General features: G+C 42.4%; 1 protein-coding gene across 2 annotated transcripts in view; it reads right to left on the bottom strand.

Moving 5' to 3' along the window:
• MED13L (mediator complex subunit 13L) overlaps positions 1 to 21,523 on the bottom strand; it is a 667,498-nt gene that overhangs the window by 170,127 nt on the left and 475,848 nt on the right. Inside the window, exons 8-13 of one of the 2 annotated variants that reach the window (XM_029619261.1) lie at positions 20,339 to 20,501; positions 19,253 to 19,348; positions 18,155 to 18,889; positions 12,819 to 13,044; positions 6,317 to 6,422; positions 1,962 to 2,009 (exon numbers count right to left, since the gene is read on the bottom strand). In XM_029619261.1, coding sequence (XP_029475121.1) covers positions 1,962 to 2,009; positions 6,317 to 6,422; positions 12,819 to 13,044; positions 18,155 to 18,889; positions 19,253 to 19,348; positions 20,339 to 20,501 — 1,374 coding nt within the window. The remainder of the gene's footprint in view (positions 1 to 1,961; positions 2,010 to 6,316; positions 6,423 to 12,818; positions 13,045 to 18,154; positions 18,890 to 19,252; positions 19,349 to 20,338; positions 20,502 to 21,523) is intronic. The other variant, XM_029619262.1, reaches the window with a different exon arrangement.

Genomic DNA, 21,523 nt, shown 5'->3' with positions numbered 1-21,523 from the left:
CCGCCAGATCCAGCAACTACACTACTACTTCAATAGGCACAACCTTGCACTGGTTACAGTAACTAACTGTAACTCTCTTCTGAATGGTATCTCCCAGACCTACTTGAAATGTCTACCACTCATGCAAAACATGAATCCTGCTAGGAGCCAAACTGACAGACCACACAACTTCCATCTTCTGCAGACTACATTGGTTACCAACTGAAACAAGATCTGAATTCTAAATTCTTTACTTCATCTTCAAATGTGTGAACAAAGAGGCCCCAGAGTACTTTGATCCTCACACCCTGGTTAGAGAACTCTGATCCTCACAAAAGGCCCTTCTTTTGTCCCCACCCCTGACTTCTGCCAAACTGAACTGCACATGACTAAGAGCCTTCAGCAGCTCTGCTCCCAAGATCCGAAATGAGGTTCCTTTACCTATCCCACCAGGAACCAAACTACTTCGCTTTCCAGAAAAAAGCCAAGGAATGACTATTCAACCAGGCTTTTCTCTAGCCAGCTCATTAAGAATACTAACGTTTTTCCACATTTGGTCCCTATACCATACAATGGCACTTAGCATTAACTACAATAAACCATATTATAACTGTAAGTCTTTAATTTACTTTGAGCTCATACCTGGCAAAAAGCAGAATATCAAATGTTTGTAAATAAGTAAAATAAATAAATATTCCATTCTGTCATCTATACTTTAGACTCGTTATCACTCAAAATGTCACTACTGCAGTAATAATTAGCTTCAATCATTTAAGTGTAAATTGTGACTTTCCTTTTAAAAAGTATTTTTGTTCATTCTAAACTTTTTACAGTAATCTAGCTTTACCTTTGCAACTTGCCATAATTTTTGTTGAATGAGCTTCTTGACTAATGGCAATTGCCCTATTTGATGATTATTCAGGGGTACTGTGCCATGAAATACAGAGCTATACCTATCACTGATAGAAGCAGAGAGGAATCATTTACACTACAATAGTATTTTTCAGCTTTGAAGATTAATTCCTTTGCAGGCAGCAAAGCCATTCATATCTAAGATATCAATCCTTTCTTTTTTCTGTTCCTGCAACAAAATAATTAGTATCGTCAGGTACTCAGAGTCATATCCAGGACTCTGCTGGGTAGAATCTTCAGTTTCAGTACATCTTGGGAGTTTGAGACTTTTAAAGATAAAGATCACTCACTACTCTTTAAATTGTAATTTCTTTTGTCAAGCAAGGCATCTGGAATTTTTCAAAGCACCAGACTTAAAACAGAGTGTGAGGAACTGTAATTTTACATTACACAGCTTGTGAAACCTTTCCTTGAAAGTACTCGTTCATTATAATCAAAATTGATTACAGCAAAGTAAAGTCACAGCACTCCCACACAGTACATTTTACATGTTATTTGTTCTGGCAGTCAACGTCTATTATGCAAAACCCCTTTTGAAATAAACCAAGTATGAAAGAGGTGTAAATGTCTGGTATCTACTTAACCTCAATTAGGACCTTAATCTCTACTTGCACTGTAGAAGACTCACTGCTTTGTTTCCTTATGGACTGTGAATAAAAGAGCCTATGCTTTTATCAGGATTTAAGATACCAGGCATTAAAACACTTTTTTTGCAACCTGCCTGCTTACATGCAGGTTCAGAACATTTGAATGTACTATGACTACTGCCTGCATTGGGTGTTTGCTTGGGACAGCATTCCAGACTTCACAGGGTTAATCACTGCTCTATTCATGCCAGTATGGGGTGAAGGCTCCTGCAGGTGGCCCCAATCCTGTTATTCAAGTACTTACTTCAGTGTCTCTGTATGGAGACCCCAAAATGAAACAAAACCTAGGTCCCTTCTGGGGCCACTAAAACCAGATTAACTGAAGCCAGGCACCTAAAAAGGGTGATGAAATCAAAAGTCAAAGAGAATGATCCAGTTTCTGCAGGAAACTGCTGACTCTGTGTTTGACTAATGGGAGCTTACCTACTGGTCCAGCACCAACAGGATTTGCACTTCCTGGTTCTGCTTTGCCTGTGGACATTGAGAGATCCATATTCAAAAGCCATTTAGATGGATAACTCAAAATAGGCTTATTCAGTCACTTATCTAGATAAATTATAGCCGGATAAATAGTGATCCGGCTATAATTTAGCACGTTATAAAAAGAGTGTTTCAGGGGCATTCTGGGGAGGGGTCGAGTTATCCAGCTAACTTAGCTGAATATCCCATATATCCAACTAAGTTATCCGGCTTTGTGTGGATAGATGATTATTTTTAAAAGATATCAGGCTAAGTAGCACTGTCATAACCAAAAGAAAAGAACAGAACCCCCTGTTTTGATCTTTACACAATAAAAAGATAGACTTGCCCCCGTGACCCCCCACCCACAGGAAACTATGAGGTGGCTTCTCCCTGATCCTCCTCATCTGATTGCTCCTGGCGCCTCCAGCGCCGCTCTGACAGAGGCAGCACTGGAAGCAATAAGTTAATTTCAAGCTTATGTTTCCAGCACTGCCTCTGGAGGCACCGGGAGCACGGCAGAGGATCCCTCACTCCTAGCAGTTAAAAAATATATCATCGGTGGGATGGGGAGAGTCAGAGGAAGGAGGAGGATCGGCACCTCATAGCTTCCCTGTGGGTGGGTGGGTGCAGGGGACAAGTCTATCTTTTTATTTTGCAGGGATCGAAACAAGGGGCCCAGCCTTCATTGCCGGCATTTCTCTACATTTTAAACAAGTCTGGGGTTAGCACAGCACAGCCCGACAGGGCGTTTGTATTAGGTTTGTGGGTAGGCATGGGATTGGCCTGCTGGCCCTTTTCTTTTTTTTATTATAAAAATGCTTCTTAGCTGGATATCTTTTAAGGATATCCAGTTAAGTATCATGTTATCCAACTGCACAAGGCCGGATAACTAAATAACCTACCCACCTACATTCAAATACAACCAGTTAGGTTTTTTTTTAATTATCCTGCTCCGTGTAAACAGATAATTTAGTCTAGTATATTCAACAGGATGTTTATCCCGCTGAATATATGGGACAAGTTATCCGGCTAACTTTAGCCAGAAAACTTGTCCACTAAACATACTACTGAATATGGACCCCTTTGTGGCAATAGAGTGTTAGCATGAGGTGTTAGCAGAAAGACACTCGGGTACCAGATAGGGAGGAAGGAATACATTTTTCTCCTGAAGAGCCTCCCCAGATATCGTCATGTCAGAAGTGTGGGGTATCCAAGGTGTTTGTAAATCTTTCCTGCTAGAGCTGTAGCAGGAGCGCTTTACCTTTCCCCTATTTGCTGAAACTACCAAAAAGAGAGAGAACAGCTTATCAGCCAGACAGTCCAGAAAAACTAAGGTTTCCTCTGATTCAGGAAAGGATTTCCATGCCTCGTGGGTTGCTATACTGACAGAGGAGTTATTCTGATGAAACAGGAAGGATGGTTGGTGAGTTCAAAAAGAACATGCAGAGCAGCTTGCTATTCACAACTAAATTCTTCTACCTTTAAATATTGTAAGCAAGTGTTACAACGCTGGTAAACTCTTTTAGCTGAGTACAGCAGCTAGAGACTAAAAGCACATTTCTGACTGCTTGTACAAGAGAAAGAGAAACAATCCAAAGTCTAGCAATGGTTTGGTGAGAGAAAGAATATTCATCCCTTAGATCCCTGTTAAAAATATTAAGGGATTCATCCAAATCCAAATTATAAACTTTACTAGAGCTCAACCAAAGTCAGGGTGCACCTGACACCTTATAGAGATTATTGGCCTCGGACTCTCTCCACACCTTGTGAACTGAAGTTGCAGTCTAAAGTCCTGTTAACTGTTCTTAGCTCTGAAGCAGTAACTGCTACTTTTTCTTCTTTTCCTTTGAACCTAGTGGAGCTGTGATTCCTAAGAGGCCTCCAACAAATTCATTTTGTAACTGTGCGCACACAGTTGAACTGTCAAGTTTTTTTTCAAAAGGAATAATACTCTGAGAGCCCTTAACTTCCTAAGGCAAAGAGCCTTAGGAAGCCAGTATTTCTTGTCTTTTCTCCTTATGTGACTTAGGCTGAACTGTGGCAAAATGCCTGGTTAAATAATAATCTCTTATTATTTAACACAATACTGTTGTAACTAATTGCTGCATTTATTTTAACTTTCCGTTTATAATACATGTGTTTACCTATGCTGTGTAGATCCTGTACTGGCAGTGGACCTGGAAGACGGGGGTACATGGGATCCTGGGGCTTTCTCCCTCTTTGTCTCACAGTCCTGTGTTCTTTCTGACAAGAGTGGGGGGGAGAATATTTTTCCAAGGGCTAAGGTATAAGGTGACTCTCTTTTTTCTCTTTTCTGGGGAGGTCTAACTTTGCTTTTAGTGGGAAGGATGAGAGTCCTAACAAGATACTCTGGACGCTTGAGTTTGGTGTGCAAACAAAACATTACTTTAACAATTTATCAAAAGCAAGTTGTGGAACTTTACACACCAAATCTTGGCACCAGCAGCTTGTCATCATAGTTCTCCAACTTTCCTTATCTGTGCAAGTGTCTCTCAGTAAATGGGCTAGGGAAAGAACTCATCCTTCCAGGGCATGGAAAGATAAGACTTCCTAGGTGGAGAGGGGTATCTTAGTTGTGGGTGGAATATCCACTTCCAAAAATACTGGCAGACAGTAAACAGTGTCTTACCACTGTACAACTCCCACCAGTACTTCTTCTCCCCAGGGTGAAGACTTCGGATGGGGGAGTAACTAAGATCTTACTCACAGTTCCCTCTTTTTCCAGATGACACAATGGATCTTTCAGATGAAAGGTCCAGGCAGCAGCCAGCTCTTCTGATTTTCCCCACTTTAAGGCAGGAAGGGTAGCAGCAAAAACTTTCTCCCAAAACAAAAGCAAATCTTCACAAAAAGGCAAAACTGGAACTCTCCTGCAGTGAATCATCCCTGATCCATCCGAGCTTTCCTAAGAGAGGGAACTCCTTAAAGTCTCCTGAACCAGGCATCTCACAGAAAACTCTCAAAACAAGTCTAAAAATCCCTTAAACAAACTCTGAGACACCTTTTAAGGAACAGGTTGTATACCAGCAAGGGAATTGCTCCCTTCCTATTCAGTGTAGAATCTAAGCTGTGTGGCCTAAAACACCAAGAATAGGAAGAATATTAACTCAAGAAAACTGCTCTCTCTCTCTCCTCTGATTGCTAACTCAAAATGCAACCTGCTTTTATACCAGCAGGGGCTAGCAATTCCAGCAACCTCTTTGGAGGTGCTGTTCTGAAATTGTGCACCCCTCCCTTTATTGCCTGTCTCCTACTCTTAGCTCAAATGGTTTAGGAACCAGTGCCATGCAGTGGTGATACCAAAGGGTTGGCATACTTACTTGCTAGATTTTTTGATCAAGTAAAAGTTACCAACTTTCCCTTTGGTGTGTGTGATTTGCTGTATTCTGCACAGCAAGTTGGGAGGGGGGAGGTTTCCTGGCCCTGAGCTCAAAGAAACAAGTCTGAGGAGACCCCTCCCCCAAGTGTGGCATCAGGGTCGCATTGCAGACCCTGACTCCCTCCCTATTAAATGAGTGAACCTGAACTCATACACACTCTTCCCCATTACAGTCACTGGGAATCTGAGTGGTCGTTTTCTACTAGGGTGTTGCCTCCTCTCTTGGCATCTGTACCTGAGGAATCCCTGGAGTTATAAACTCTTAGCTCAGCTGTTTTAATGAAAGGCCTTTGCAGTATTGCCCATCACTGTGAATCCTGTTCTTTTCTGTTTTTCTGTTTGCTCTTTTTAAACAAAAAATGAAGACAGTACTCCAAAATGAGACCTGAGAGACAATGTCGTTGGCAAATTGCCTGAAGGCATGAAGAAAAGACTGGTGATCACATTAGCTGTATGATATCTCTGAATACATTTTACAGTACATGTCCTAAATGATATGGACACTCATTTCTGGAACCAGATAAATAGGGCCTGAAATGGGTAATGCCCACTATGTTCCTAATGCAATTCTCTGCAATGCGTTTATTATTTTGGTTTTGGTTTCTGCAAACAAAACTATCCAGCTAAACAGGACCTTTTGAAACAGCAATAAAAACAGACAAAACAAACTCTCTTCTCTTCTTGAGACTAACACATGACAAGCTTCTAGAATTATAACAAATGCTTCACAAATCTTTTCCTTGCAGGGATCTGAAACTCTGAGGGGAATTAACAAATTTTACTGAATCCATACTATGAAACATCACAGAAACTGGCTAGCAGTAACACAAATCCCTGCAGAGTCCAATTCCCAGAGGCCATTGACCAGGAGTAGTCTTCTTTTGAATAGTGGCTAGGCCTGCATGATGCTACGCACCTGCTTTAGGGGTAGGGCTGAAGATGGACATGGCATCTTTCCCATCAGGCACTGGTGTCGTATGCCCCATTGGGGAGATTTCCTTTGCACCAAATCCATCCTCTGACTGCAAGAAAAGAATCCAAAAAAATTACACATAATACCGTATAATAAACAGTTTCTAAAAGCTGTCAGAAAAAAAATCTGAAAAATAAAGCACAGTGTTTAATGAACCTGCTGACATAAGAATATTTTAGATTATCATTTACTAATTAAGCAATATGGCATAATGTGGTGATACCATTAGCTATTTATACAATTAGTGGACACTACCCAGAAAGCCCTGGGTTCTCAGATGTCAGATAGTTAGCGTAGGAAGATTTATGGGGAGAGTCCATTCAAATATAGCCCCCTCCTTCTGCATGGTCTGGAACAGCTGTCCCCCTGGCGAGTCTTTATAGCAGTGCTCTGGCTAGAGCTCAAGAGGCAGTTCCTTTTGGTTTGCACAAGTTAAGGAGATAGATAGCAGCTTATCTTTTTGTTGTTGTGGCAGGCCCAGTCAGAGGAGCCAGGCAAGCCCCTCTTGGTGGTCTTGACCAGGATTGGGAGGAGTCTTTCCTTTCCAGTCTTCTCCCTGGCTGGTTTGGATTTTTACCTCTGGGTATATTTTTTGGAATTTACTATTTTAAGTGGTAGGAACCTTGCGAGAGCCTGTACACCTCCTGGGCCCAGGGAACCCTGTGTCCGGGCTGTGCAGGTTAGGGAAAACCTGCTCTCCATACCCTCCACGAGGATGGGGGTGCCAGTGACCTACTGCAAGGATGCATTCTGCTGTTATTTTCAGTTTGGTAAAGAATTGATTTCAAGATCCAGGAGGAAGTTCTGACTGCCCTTCCTTCCTGATTGAAGCATAGAGAGCTGTCTGCCTCAGGGGATACCTTCCATCAGGGATCCAGAACCAAGAGACTGCACAAGAAACAAAGAAGTCCAATATATCATCTAACTGTGAGTAAAGACAAGTCTATCATCAATGATGACATTCATCTGGTACTTCTAAACCCAGAGGAAAGAGTTTATCTCTCTGTGCAGAGACAGTAACTTGGTACTTTTTATCAAGAGGAAGGGATGTTCTGTCCATCAGAAGGATACCCTGCCCATCTGGGCACTATTTTTCCAAGCCCTGGCAGGTAGAAATTACCCTGGCTGGTGTTAGACTTTCCTGCACAGATTGTGGAGGAGACTGTAGAAGGAAAATTACTGTGGGGCTGAGGATTAATTTGCCGTGCCGTTTTCACAACATTTCAACAGTAAAGACTTTATTTTGGACACTAACACAGCGGCTCTAGTTGTTTTATTTAGCACATTCCACATACAAATATTCCCCTCTTCATGGGGGACATGGAAGTAAGAGAACTGTGTTTAAGGGACACCCCTGTTGTTCTTGGCCAAGAAAGCAGACCTTTCCCCCTACAACCAAGGATCCCAACTATGGGAGAAAGGGTAACATGTTAGAGCTAGCCAGAAGAGAACTCAGCCCCGAAACAACAAATATGTTTATAGCCCCATCTATGCCTGGCATGCACCTTGGAGTGGGGTCACATACATACTCCTGAAGTGCTGTATTATGAATGAGCCTCTGGAATTGGTTTGCTGTGGAAGCATGAAGACTTGAAATAATAAGTGAAGGGATGTGCTTCAGTCTAGGAGAAGCTTAGAAAGCATTAGTTGCTTACCTGTAACAGGTGTTCTCTGAGGACAGCAGGATGGTAGTCCTCACACATGGGTGAATCCCTTGCCACAGGCTTCTCCCCAACACAAAAGGGGACCAAGAGATTCACAACCAGGTGCCAATGGGCACAACAACAACCGTGCTGTTGGTAACAGAGGGGGAGACAGCCTGAACTCAAACAATGGGCCCTAGGCGGGGAGAGTTGGGCTCTATACCTCAAACAAATTCTGAAGAACAGACTGACTGAACCTACTGTCGCATCTACCATCCCTTTCCAGACAATAGTGAGATGTGAATATGTGGAGAGAACTCCACGTCGCAGCTTTGCAGATCTCCTCCACAGGAACTGCTCGCAAGTGGGCCACTGACGCTGCCAAGGCTCTGACAAAATGAGCCTTGACATGACCTCCAAGATATTGTCCTGACTGGGCATAACAGAAGGAGATGCAATGTGCTAACCAATTGGATAGTGTCTGCTTGGCAATGGCAACGAGCCAACCTATTCCTATCAAAAGAAATAAAAAGTTGGGTGGACTGTATGGGTTTCTGTCCGCTCCAGACAGAAGGCTAAGGCTCATGTGCAGTCTAAACTGTGCAGTGCTCATTCGCTTGCTGCAAATGGGACCTGGGAAAGAATGTTGGTAGGACGATGGACTGGTTAAGATGGAAGTCCATTACCACCTTAGGCAGGTTTGCAAGACCACCCTGTCATGATAAAACTTAGTGTAAGGTGGATAAATCACTAAGGCCTGGAGCTTACTGATTCTGCACGCTGAGATGATCACCACCAAAAATAACGATCTTCCAGGCCAAGTACTTCAGGACACAGGTGTGCAGCAGCTTAAAAGGAGTTTTCATCAACTGAGCTAACACCACATTGAGGTCCTAAGACACAGGAGGAGGCTTCTGTAAAAAGCAGGCCCCGCATGAATCATACAACTATAGGCTGTACCAAGATGGGAGTATCATCTACACCTTGGTGGTATTTATTTATTTATTTTTAACTTTTATATACCGACTTTCTTACATCAAATGCAAATCATACCGGTTTACATTAAAACAGAAAAGCAGGAAATATATTTCCATAGTCAAATACAATGAACATTTATAAAAAATTGTTAACAAGCCATAAGGGTAAGAACTTGGAAAAAAAAAAAAAAAAGTTAATATGCGCCAATTGCACTGAGATGAACTCTAATGGAGTAGGTTTTTAAGCCAGCTTCTGATAGGAATAGAAAGTAATCAAGCATTTTTTATTTGGGGCAGAAAAACGGATCTAGCGCCTTCTGCTCACACCACACGGAAAACCTCCTCCACTTCAGTTCTTTTAGTAGAAGGCTTTCTAGAAGCCACATCTCTGAAAGATTGAGCAGTTGCAAGATTAAACTCTCAACATCCAAGCTGTGAGCGATAAGACCTGGAAGTTGGGATGCCGCAACCTGCCCCGATCTTGCATGATGAGATATAGGGAAGTCCCCAGACTGATCATTCTCCGGATGGGCAACAACTGAGTGGAAACCAGACCCATCTTGGCCAATAAGGAGCTATGAGGATCATAGTCCCCTTGTCCTTGATAAGCTTCAAGAGAGTCTTCGCCACTAAGGGAATCGGGGGATATATGTATAGAAGATTCTTACCCTAATGAAGGGCATAGGCATCTGAGGCTGATTTTGCCGTCTGACCTGTACAGGGAGCAGAATCGAGGCATCTTCTTGTTGCAAGGGGATTCAAATAGATCTATGTCCAGGATTCCCCAGAGGCAGAATATCCGATTTGCTACCCCCCTGGGTCCAGGGACCACTCATGGGGTTTGAAGGCTCAACTCAGCCTGTCCACTACCATGTTTCTCTGTCCTGGCCAGGTACATGGTCCTAAAAACCATCTCGTGGGACAGGGCCCATGACCAAATCTGGACTGCTTCCTGACACAGGAGGTATGATCCCGTGCCTCCCTGCTTGCTGACATACCACATGGCTACCTGGTTGTCAGTATGGATCAGGACAACTTTGTTGGACAGCCAATCTCTGAAAGCCCATAGTGCATACTTAATCACCTGAAGCTCCAGGAAGTTGATTTGACAAGAGGTTTCTGAGCGGACCAGAGACCCTGGGTGCTGAGCCCATCTACATGAGCTCACCAGCCCAGGGTAGATGCATCCATGGTTAGGACAATTTGGGTAGGGGGATTTTAAAAAGAGATCCCCCATTCCAGATTTGAAAGTGCCCGCCACCAGAACAATAAGTCCCGGAGGGACAGGGTGACTTGGATACAATCCTGGAGGCTCTGAGTGGCCTGGCACCACTGCGACCTCAGGATCCATTGGGTTCTGTGCATGGATAAACGTGCCAAGGGAGTGATATGGATGGTTGTGGCCATGTATGTTGTAAACCGTTATGATGGCTCTACCGAATAATGGTATATAAAACTCTACAAATAAAACTCTACAAATAATGTAACCCAACAGCCTCAACATGTGTCAGGCTGACACTAGCTGGCTGTTGAATCTCTGCTGCAATGGTTGTCAAGGTGACAGCCCTTTGTCGAGGCAGGAAGGCCTTGGCCTGAGCCATATCTAGCAGTACTCCTATGAAGTCTAAATGAAGTGACGAGCTGAGATGGGACTTCGTGTGGTTGATGACAAACCCTAGTGACTCCAACATCAGATGGTCAAGTGCAAGGACCTGGTAGCCCCTGCCTGAGATGTACTCTTGATCAACCAAATGTCCAGATAGGGGAAAGCATGCACTCCCAGTCTGAGGAAGTGCACCGCCACCTTGGCCAAGCATTTTGTGAAGACTCATGGGGCTGACTCTAGCCTGAATGGCAACACCTGGTACTGGAAGTACTGTTTTCCCACCACAAATCGGAAATACTTCCTGTGATGGGGATCTTCTTTGGACCCATGAGGTGGATCTGTGACTGACATCAGGACTGTTGGAGACCGTGGTGGACCCCCGGCACCAATGGAGAACTGGCACTCCTCGCCGCAGGGTCGTTTCAGGAGCATCGCGGCATGAGCCAGTTCATCCCCATGCCTGGCACTGTGCATCAACAGGGACTGGTGCTGATGCTTCTTCAACTTCCCTCAATACGCGACCCGGTCCTTACCTGGTGCTGAGGACAATGATGATGACAATGAACTTGAAGTACACAGTCTGGAGATCAACGGTGGTTGGTCTCCGGTGCCGCTATCCGCTGATGGCACCGATGGTCCTGCTGATGTTGATGGTGTGGTGTCCATTGGTGCAACTCCCAGGTCCATCGATGCTGATGGCTCGGACTTCTTCGACCCGAAGAGCTGCTCTATCTTGTTAAGCCAAAGCCGACGTCTCTTCGGCGTCAGCTGGGTGCATAAGCGGCAATCCTAGACATCATGCGATGCCCCAATGCAGAGGACACATATCTCATGCGGATCAGTGATGGGCCTAAAACCGGACATGGCCATGTCGGGATGAATCAAAAAGAAGTGCAAACTGAAACAGATGGTGGCAGGCGTCGATGGCTGGCAGGCACTGAGGCACCGCTGCTACGGGGGATCGACAGCAAAAGAAAACTTACTAGAATTGCTGAAATCCCCGTCTAGGAACACTATGGGGAGGCACAGAGAGGGACCTGGTGACGGAATGACAAGAAAAAGCCGCAAAAAACACCAAGAAAAAGGAAAGTTTTCCTCAAGGGCCAAAATAGCCAAAAGTGAGCACACTTATACTACAAGGCTTACAGCTGCACGGAAAAAGTGAGACTGGAGAGGGACCCCACATGGATGCGTGGTATAGGGCATGCTCGGCATGCTCAGTGTGCCTAGTCAAAGTTCTAGAACTTTGACATAAGTTTTCCGCATGGAGGATCCATCTGATGACATCACCCATATGTAAAGATTACCATCCTGCTTGAACTTGGAGAATAATTTACATCCCGAAGAATATTAGTTGCATGTGGTGTCCACTGAAAAAATCCTGCCCATTTAGGAAAAGCCTTATAGACATGGCATTTGCAATTTAATATATGCTAAGAATGTCACTTATTACTGGGGACAAGTTTTTCATTTAATCATAAAAACAGAGGCCTAGCTAGACTTCCAGAGTGAACTATCTTCCAGCACTGAAAATACACTAAAAGCAGCCTCGATGGCTAACTGGTCTAAGGTGCTGAACTTAAGGATTCCTTCTTCTCTGTGCTTTGTGTTTTGGTCTCCTGATGGAGTCATGGGTTCAAATCCCACTTCTGATTTTTGCCAGGTTCTTATGGCCTGGATTGGCCACTGTTGGAAACATGATGCTGGGCTTGATGGACCCTTGGTCTGACCCAGTATGGCATGTTCTTTTGTTCTTAAGTTGACAGGTATGCCAGTTTAAATGGCATAGGAAACTGGCTTTTAAATGTTAGGCACAACTACAGAGTGGCAAAAATCGCTCTCAAATATTATCTGGCCATCTAATGATTAAAAATGGCAAATTCATGAGCATCAATTATGTTGCTGACCATGCCTCACTTCACTATGACAGAAAACTTTTAAGACTTTGCTGATTAGCAGCCACAGAACAAACAAATAGTTCCAAAAACCTCAGATTAATGTGGAAATCTCATGGGTTTTAAATTAAAACCGAGTAAAATGGAGATATCATGAGACATTCACAAAGAACACTTGAGTAGCATGGAGACAAAAATCTCACAACACATCATTAAGTAACATGGAGAGATCACAAAGTTTTGCCAGCATCCAGTTGTATGGACATACAACAAGAACTCATAAAAGTTCTATTGAATACTCCTGTATAACACAGAAATATTTACCTTCATCTTTTTCAGATCTTTTTCTGCTCCCAGTTTACATTTCTTGTTGCCAGCGAAGCTGTATTTTATATCCCCATCCTCAAAGGTGTATGGATCACTGGCATCACCCAAACCCTCCCCAGGCTGCTGCGGCACAAGCAAGGAATCAGAGTAGTTTAGGGCCTCCAACTGGGCCTGTCGTTTCTCTTCCAATATCTTAAACCTTTTGTTAGGCTGTGCTAAAAGTCTGAAAAATATAGCAAAGTCACAAATTAAACAGATTAACTGATAAAATCACATCAAATGAATATTTCCTCACACAATAAAGGCACACAGGACACACATTAGTAGGTACCATGCTGTGAAATGGTTTTCAATTCATATACTTGGAACCCCTAAAATTGTCTCTACCTCCTGCTCAAGTGCATATTGTTTAAGAAAAGTGCCAGTGACAGCCCAGTAAACTGCTGCACAGAATCAGGAAACAAAATGGGCTTTTGATTAGCTGTATTCAAGATCTGAGCATGAAAAGGAGCCTAAAATCAAATAGGGTATATGTATATATATATAAATGTCAGCACTATAACCTGTAACTATAGGGCCAACATAATAAAATTCATGCCAAATTTTCATAGCGCATGAGTTAAAAACATGCGGCCCAGTTCGATACCTTAAACCAATGGTATGTAAATCAAAGCGGCACTAAAAATCCGTGGTAAGATCAAAATGAGTGCCAACACCAGCATTAAAAGTGACATGCAAAAATCTGTGGTAAAAAAAAAAAAAGTGCTAGTATGAAAAATGCTGCAGCATTCCTTATTACTTTATAGAAGGCATGCCTGTAGCGTGATTGGTGGTGCATAGATGTCCCATCTGTTTTTTTTTTTGGTCACTCCTCCTTTCAGGGGATATGACAGAGGTCTATAAAATAATGAGTGAAATGGAATGAGTAAATGTTAATCAATTGTTTACTCTTTCGAAAAATACAAAGACCAGGGAACAGAAAATGAAGTTACTAAGTAATTCATTTAAAACTAATATGAGAACATATTTTTTTACTCAACGCATAATTAAGCTCTGGAATTCGTTGCCAGAGAACGTGGTAAAAGCTATTAGTGTAGCTGCATTTAAAAAAGGTTTGGATAAGTTAATGGAGGAAAAGTCCATTAACCATTATTAAGGTAGAGTTGAAGAAATCCCCTGCTTATTCTTAGGATAAGCAGTTTGGAATCTATCTACCTCTTAGGATCCTGCCAGATATTTGTGACCTGGCTTAGCCACTGTTGGAAATGGGATACTGGGCTTGATGGATCTTTGGTCTGACCCAGTTTGGCAAGTTTTATGTTCTTATGAAATAAGAGACAGCTTTTTCCAGGGCCATTTTGTCAGAGTTGGGTGGTGTTAGGCGAGCTCTTGCCTAGGAATTGGATGTTTTGGAGGTGTTGGAGTTGGTAGTTGGTTCAATTACGATTGATGAGTGGAGCTTTTTGTGCTACTTGTTTTTCCCTTGCTGTTTCTCATCCTTTTGTCTGTTTGAGTAAATCTTTGGAGTACATTTGATATTTTATTGGTCTGTGACTGTCTTGTGTTTAGGTTCCTGAAAGAGCAAAGAAGGTGTCTGTGGCTGTGGAGAGAATGGAGTGTGTCACAAGGGGTGCGAGTTGGGGAGCAGATGAGCATGACGGGCACACAGGTGGTGAGAGAGGAGTGTGGTGCATGGGTCAGTGGAGTGAAATCAGGGAGGAAAGATGGGGTAGGAGGAGTGGTGTGCAGCTGATGCTGGTGGAAGACCTGATCCAGGAGACTCTTCAGCTGGATTCTTTTGCTGGTGTCTTTACTGGCGGCACTGATGTGAATGCTGCGGAAAGAGCAGCTGAATATGGTGGGGAATGTATCTTTGCGGTGTAGAGGTTGGTTGAGGTGCTCAGAAGGATGTAATAGTTTCTCAATATTTGGCTCTGATATGTCTGTTTTTTTCCCAGGTGTTCACTGGCTGATGGACAGAGGGGCTTGCCCCAGCAGGTGCTGAAGAGAACCAGCCAGCATTTCAGGGAATACAGTCTCGGGATTCAACTCCCATGGGAACAGCAGAACAACCCACTGATAGTCTGCAGCTGCCAAGTGAGACACTGGCAATTTGATACTCAAGAAGACAGTCAGATAGTAGAGCTCCACTTTACATGACCAGACACATCCATGACAGACATCCAGGATGTACCACCAGCATGAGAGGCAGTGGGGTTCCAGATCTCAGCATTCTCCCACCAAAAGAAACACCACTCTCCAGCACTGACGCAATGGCAGACCAGATAGCTGCAAAACTGACTGTGATGCAGAAACTCATTGAGATTAGTGTGACAACGGGATGGATGACTATACACACCAAGATGGAATGCATGAGGAAGGAAATACACCAGATGCATAGAGAATCCAGACTATCTGCAAGGGAAAGCATTGTTGCTGTCAATGTAAAGGCGGACTGAGTTAGAGTTTTGTCCAATGACACTATCTGTGTCGTACAAGGCCTTGACTCATCTATATGATATATGAACAGGATTCTTACCCACGAGATTTGGCTCATGTTCACCAGAAGGCAAGCTCATCATCTAACTCAAACTACAGAACACAGCAGTCCCCCATGCAGAACCAAAAGGTGGGAGCCATGGATTGAGGCCGCAACCACAAAGAAAGTTCCCATCATACTGAACCATCAATGAATCTCCTGTTTCTGACTTTATTTGGACCTGACCCTATGCTGGACCACCAAAGACTCCATCTGGACCCATCTTAACCCTATGCTGCACCACCAATTACTTTCTTTCAGTTTTCTTCTGTGACTGGTTACTGTCCATCAGAATTTCTGGTCACCCCTTCCCCCACCCGATGTATAGCTTGTGTTGAAGCTGGACACTTTGGTATTGTCCACTTTTGTTTTCCAGCCCACGCCAAACCACATTGGCTGGGATCACATACTTGGTAAATATAAACAAGGGGTTTTTTTTGGTATACATTTGTAATCTCTTACAGGTCACTGTGATATTGCTGGTAACTGTTGCTAGTTTTAACTTTTTTTCTCTGCCTTTCATCCTTTCCTTCAGGATCCTCGTGCCTGCTGCTAGGAATGGTGCTTCTGCTCCTATGCTCTCTGAAGCTAATCTTGTTCTTATGTGTGTATATATTTATGAATGGGAGCCTGTGCATGTGTTTGAGCAAGTATGGGGATGTGAGTGAGTGGGGACTAGTATGTGTGTGTCAAGTGTGTGAGTGGGAGTCAGTGTGCTTGTGCGTGTGAGTTTGTGTGTGTGAGAGTAGGAACTAATGCGTGTGAGCCTGTGTTGTGTGGGTTTGTGTGTGAGAGAGAGAGAGTAGGAAGTAGTGTGTGTGAGGGTAAGTGTATGAGAGAGAGAGTAGGAACTGTGTGTGGGTGTGTTTGAGTCTGAGAGATAGGGCTTCACAGACAGAGCATACTGTCTTTGCAGAGTGCACCTTTCATTGTTCAGGGTACCACCTAGTGTCCACAGATACGACAGTGTGACCAACACAAGCCTTTTATATTTATAGATTAACTTTAATAAATTATGTCTGTGACACTGGTTTGCATTTTATATTATATTCATTATGTCAACTGTTATTTCCCTATTTGTTTTTCTTCTTCTTATCATCACCAGTGTACTCTTTATAAATACAAGAAAGTAATATACACTATTATTGTCCCTCCTTTTTTTAATTATCAAAATATGGCAGTATTAACAGACTGCTGAAAATCTATGTGATATTTCCCAGCATTTGTGTGTGTGGGATTCTCTTGTTGGGTGCATCGTCTATAAATTAAAAAAATTAATAAAAAGTCAGATGCAATACTTAACTTTAATTCTGGATTTAGATAGGCCTCACATCCCCCAAATATTTAATTTTGATTTGTATTCTGCCATTTTTCGTGACTGCACAGCCACTTCAAAGTGGTTACATTCAAGTACTATAGATATTTCCCTGTCCCAAAGAGTTTACAATCTAAGGCAGTATTTCATAAGGCACACCTACATTAACAAAAATGTGACATAACAACCTTCATACAGCAGGCAGCACAGACACAGAGGGCTCATGTGGCTAAAAGAGGAGCTAGGGGACACAAAGCTACACTAGTATCTTTTTCCATATTTTAAAACAAAGGCACCAAGGGGGCAAAGACACACATGAACGCATTACAATGAACCAATTCCTTCTATATACAACTGCAGGAGAATGGAAAGTCAATATGGTGTGGGTGGCCAGCTCAGTTAGTTACTCTGGCTGCCAGATCTCCTTTACTACTGCTGCTCACAACAATCAGAATGAGTCACATCCAGTGCTCAGTGGACACTTTCTCCATTTCATTCAGCCTGGGGATAAGACAGAAGCAGGAAGGACTCAAAGGAAGAGGCTTAGGACAGGGTAGATGAGTTGCTGCTGTGTGCAATGTGTGTGCTGCACTAAGCAGGGCCCAACTATCCATGCTCTGAATGCTACCCCAAGGCTCATGTTGTAGGTAGGAAGAATTAGCATGTATGATTACACATTGCTCATAAAGGAGCTCCTACATGTTTAAGATCACACCCTGGTGTCTCTTGTTGCTAGAAGGTATTGACAGCAGAGCTCAGATGCTGGTCTGGATTTGAGCATGAGGCAGTAATGACTTTTTCGTGGCACACCTGATCAGATCTGATGGGACATTATTTGGGAAACGCTGATCTAAGGGGCTTATTTACTAAAGGTTTTCTTTCATTTTGTCTCTATGGGAAAAATGCTTAATAAATAAGGCCCTGTTTGTACCTGAGGCAATGAAGGATAAAGTGACTTTCCCAAGGTCACAAGGAGTGTCTGCGAGATTTGAACATTTAAACCCTGGCTTCCCTTATGTGCAGTCTGCTGCTGTAGCCACTAGGTTATTCCTCCACACAAATTTCTTCATGGAAAGGGTGGTAGACCTGCAGAATGGCTTTTCAGGAGAGGTGACAGATTTAAAAAAAACAAAACAAAAAACAAATTGGGCAGACTAGATGGGCCCTGAAGGTCCTTATCTGCTATTATAGTCTGTTTCTATTCTAAAAGGACAGCAGAGAGCTTTTTCTCATAACCATCAGTATTTTACCTTACCTGAGTTGAGTAAACTGAAACATATAGAAGTAAAGTGACTAGTTCAAGGTCTCACAGTGTCAGTAGCACAACAGGGACTAGAGTTCAAGGATTCCTGATTTTTAGTCCCAAATCTTAAGCAATAGTATAGCAGCTTTCTATTTGCACAGTTTGTGCGTGGGAAGAATTTCTATTTTGCAAAGTGCAATGTGATGAAGACTAATGTCACAGATTAGCATTATTACCTTTTCAGTGCAGTACTCTCTGAAGTAATTTCCAACTTGGTGTCATACCAATCACTCTGGATCTCTGGCAGTCTGAGTTCTAGGTCCTCAACTGCTAGAAGACTGTAGCTCTTCCACTTGTCTGATGATTCATGGTTCTGTGGCACAACCCCACAGTACAAGGCCGTCTCGCTGACTTCTGCCAGCAGGGGAAGCCGCTGACCTACAAGAAGAGTCCGGTCATCAAGGTTTGGCAATGGCTGCAGCTCCAGTCCATTAGCATAGAGTGCTGGATTTATAGGCATGGAAGCTGGATCCATACTTTCTGTTTCCTGTCCTCTGGGCTGTGGACTAAGCGTGGGAGGGAGAGGAGAGATGGGCGAATGAGGGGAATCCATAGGATTCAGATTCAGTGACTTGCTCTGGTTTGTACATGGTATGGACAGCTGTTTGCTATACTTTCTGCTACTCGGCACTTCCAGGGATGGATCCATCCCTACCAAACCCAACTTCTGCCCTGATAAGTCCTGTTCCAGGCATAGTTCTTCACTAATAGAAGGTCTGTGATGGAAAGGTGTCATTGGCCTTTTTTGTAGCTTTTCTCCTTTTTCCTGTCGTTCTGTGGTTTTGTGCTTTGAAGGAGCAGGTGGTGGTAGAGAGGAGGAAGAGGATGATGATCCTACATTGAAGCCAGGCTGTGAGATAGATGGTGGTCGACTGGTGCCAACAGCACAGCGCTGTTTGGAAAGCTTGTGTCTGAAACAAATATAAAGACTAGTCACCATATGGATTCTGTAGCAACCCTCTAGCTTTAACAGCAGCTGCATGCTGAACTCCCAGCATTTTCAGTCTTTGCATGGATTTTAATGTGCATATATAGCACATCAAGAATCTGACACTCGAACAAAAATAGTAGATTTCTAGAATAAGGTCAGAAAAAAAGAAAACTAAAAGATAGGCAAGTTTTCTCAATGTAACAGATCTATTGAATACTTAAAGAAAATTGGTTCCATGTGTTAACCCCTCAAAGTGCAAGGAGCAGCAAGTTGGGCTTCAGAGGGCTGATGTTTTAGTATTTCATATCAGGGATCTGCCAAACCAACTGCTGCATGTACCTACCTTGAACAAGAACAGCTGACTCTTTGGATAGGATCCACAAATTCCCAAGATGCAGTGCTGTTTGGGCCTTCTTCCTCACTGCCTGGAGTATTCATCCTTCAGGAGTGAAAGAAAAGAGGAAAATATAAACAGGATACTAGAAAAAGGAGTTATTTTTGCTGGTTGCTCTGTTTTAGTGAACATGAACTTACAACAAACTATTGAATTTGAGTTTAAAATGCAATAAGGCATAGAAAACAAAAAATGTTTGCTTTATTATCGACACACTTGGTTCAACAACATTTCTTGGTAAAAGATTTTGCTCTAGGAGCAGGATTATTCACGTTAATGGTAACATTTATTTACATTATTTAATATAGTTATGTACCGCCTTCCTGGTTTTTATAACATCGTCCAAAGCAGTGTACAATCGGTTCTCCTCTGTCTCTAACAAAGGTGTCATATTTCTGTCTTGGATAATCATTTAAAAAAAACAAACAAAAAAAAACAAAACAAAAAAACAGAATATTCTTTAACAAATCAAAATGCAGCTATTGCTGGTTAGGCTGACAGAAAACTAGATGGCCATTGAGTTCAACTTTTTAATTGTCTAATAGTTGTTTCTATGTGATAATCCAAAGAAAAGCAAAAAAAAAAAAAAAAAGAGCATTTACCACATCTCTAGTCAAATCTAACTTATTGAAGAAAAAAAAAACCTTTTCCAAACTGAAATATTTCAAAACCTTGTGGCCCATATCTATATTCTGGGTACACAGATTTAATCTCTCTTTTGACTTTCCATCAGAAGCAACAGTTAATTTAAGATAATTATAGAAATAACTAAAATTTGAAGACAGCAGCAACTGATGGTTGAGTCGGACATTTTCCCACCTTCACTAATGGTCAATGCCTTGACAAAATGATTATTACCTTGAATCAGTTTAAGGCAGACTTGGACACAAATATCTTTGTACTGATGCCTTCTGAGGGTAACATCAATACGCAAATTAAATGTTTTATTTTGGACACTGGAGACAATTTATTCAAAAGCTCTTCAGGGATTATCAAACAATTGCTACAGTCTGGGCAGATGTATGAATGTCTTACTTGGACTGGGTTCTGTTCAGGATGCATTCTTTCCAAACTCCATGAACCATACGATTGTGGAGTTTTTGTGGGTTCTTCCCTGATCTCTTTGGACTGTGCATGGTGATCATCCCTTCCTGTGTGGTTAAATGACTGATAGCCAATGGAGTACTTCCGCTGTCAGCTGCAATAAAAAAATTAGCACTGGACTAGATATTGATAGTAACAGTAATATGACACACTGCATTGGGCTCCAAGTTTTGCATCTTGCAATATTCAATTAAAAAAAAACAACAGTAAAACCTTTTTCTATACAGTGTATACGAAGAACATAGTTTGCATTTTGTTCTAGAACGGTCCTTTGACTTGGGTACTCTGTGGTTATTCAGGTTTCAAACCAACAATCATGACTGTCTGTAACCTGATAGGTTGAGATAAAGTGTTAGTGGTGGTTAGGGTTTAGGGGCCAGTTTCACATGAAGAGTGAGACGTACAAACAGCACAGAACACCTTGGTGAAGATTTGGCATCATTTGGAGTGAAGAAAGTCTCAAAAAGATGAAATTTCTACTATGTTCTCTCACCTTAGCTTGATGGACTCTATAACAGGGTACCATCAAGCTTGGGTAAGAGAACATGGTACAAAATTTTCTACCCAACCAGGGTAAAGCACGTCACCCTTTGATTGGCTGCTGTCTTTGAAAAAGAAGACAGACTTTTAAATAAAGCTTCAGGTTTTTTTTTCTCATTGAAATTTTATCATGCTCACACAAAACATTAAATAGCAAAATAGAAATCAGATACAAGAACAATAACTGGTTACATAAGCATGTTATTATAACAAATTAAATCCCCCAGCCCCTGAGCCAATGTATCCAGGAGACAATGACACCCACAAAAAATCCTTCTAGAAGAATATAGAAAGCAAGAATTTAGTATGAATTCAAAGTTCGGCACAATGCATTCGCCTTTTTCCATGTCTCATAAGGTTGCCAAATTTCCTCAAATTTCTGATGAGACCTATGATGTAAAGCTGTTAATTTATTCAGATATTAGACTTCATTCAATCTTTGGAGATCTTTGTCTCATAAAGGTGGAATGGAAAGCAATTTCACAGCGAGCAGCTAAGAATACCTGCTATACCAACCGCTGAAAGGGCAAAGACATTTCCAGAAGCAGGAATAAGTAACAAAGTTACTTTAGGATC

This window comes from Rhinatrema bivittatum, chromosome 11 (genome assembly GCF_901001135.1).
Source record: "Rhinatrema bivittatum chromosome 11, aRhiBiv1.1, whole genome shotgun sequence".
In the NCBI taxonomy this organism is placed as follows: domain Eukaryota; kingdom Metazoa; phylum Chordata; class Amphibia; order Gymnophiona; family Rhinatrematidae; genus Rhinatrema; species Rhinatrema bivittatum.
This window is presented reverse-complemented; position numbering and strand designations above follow the sequence as displayed.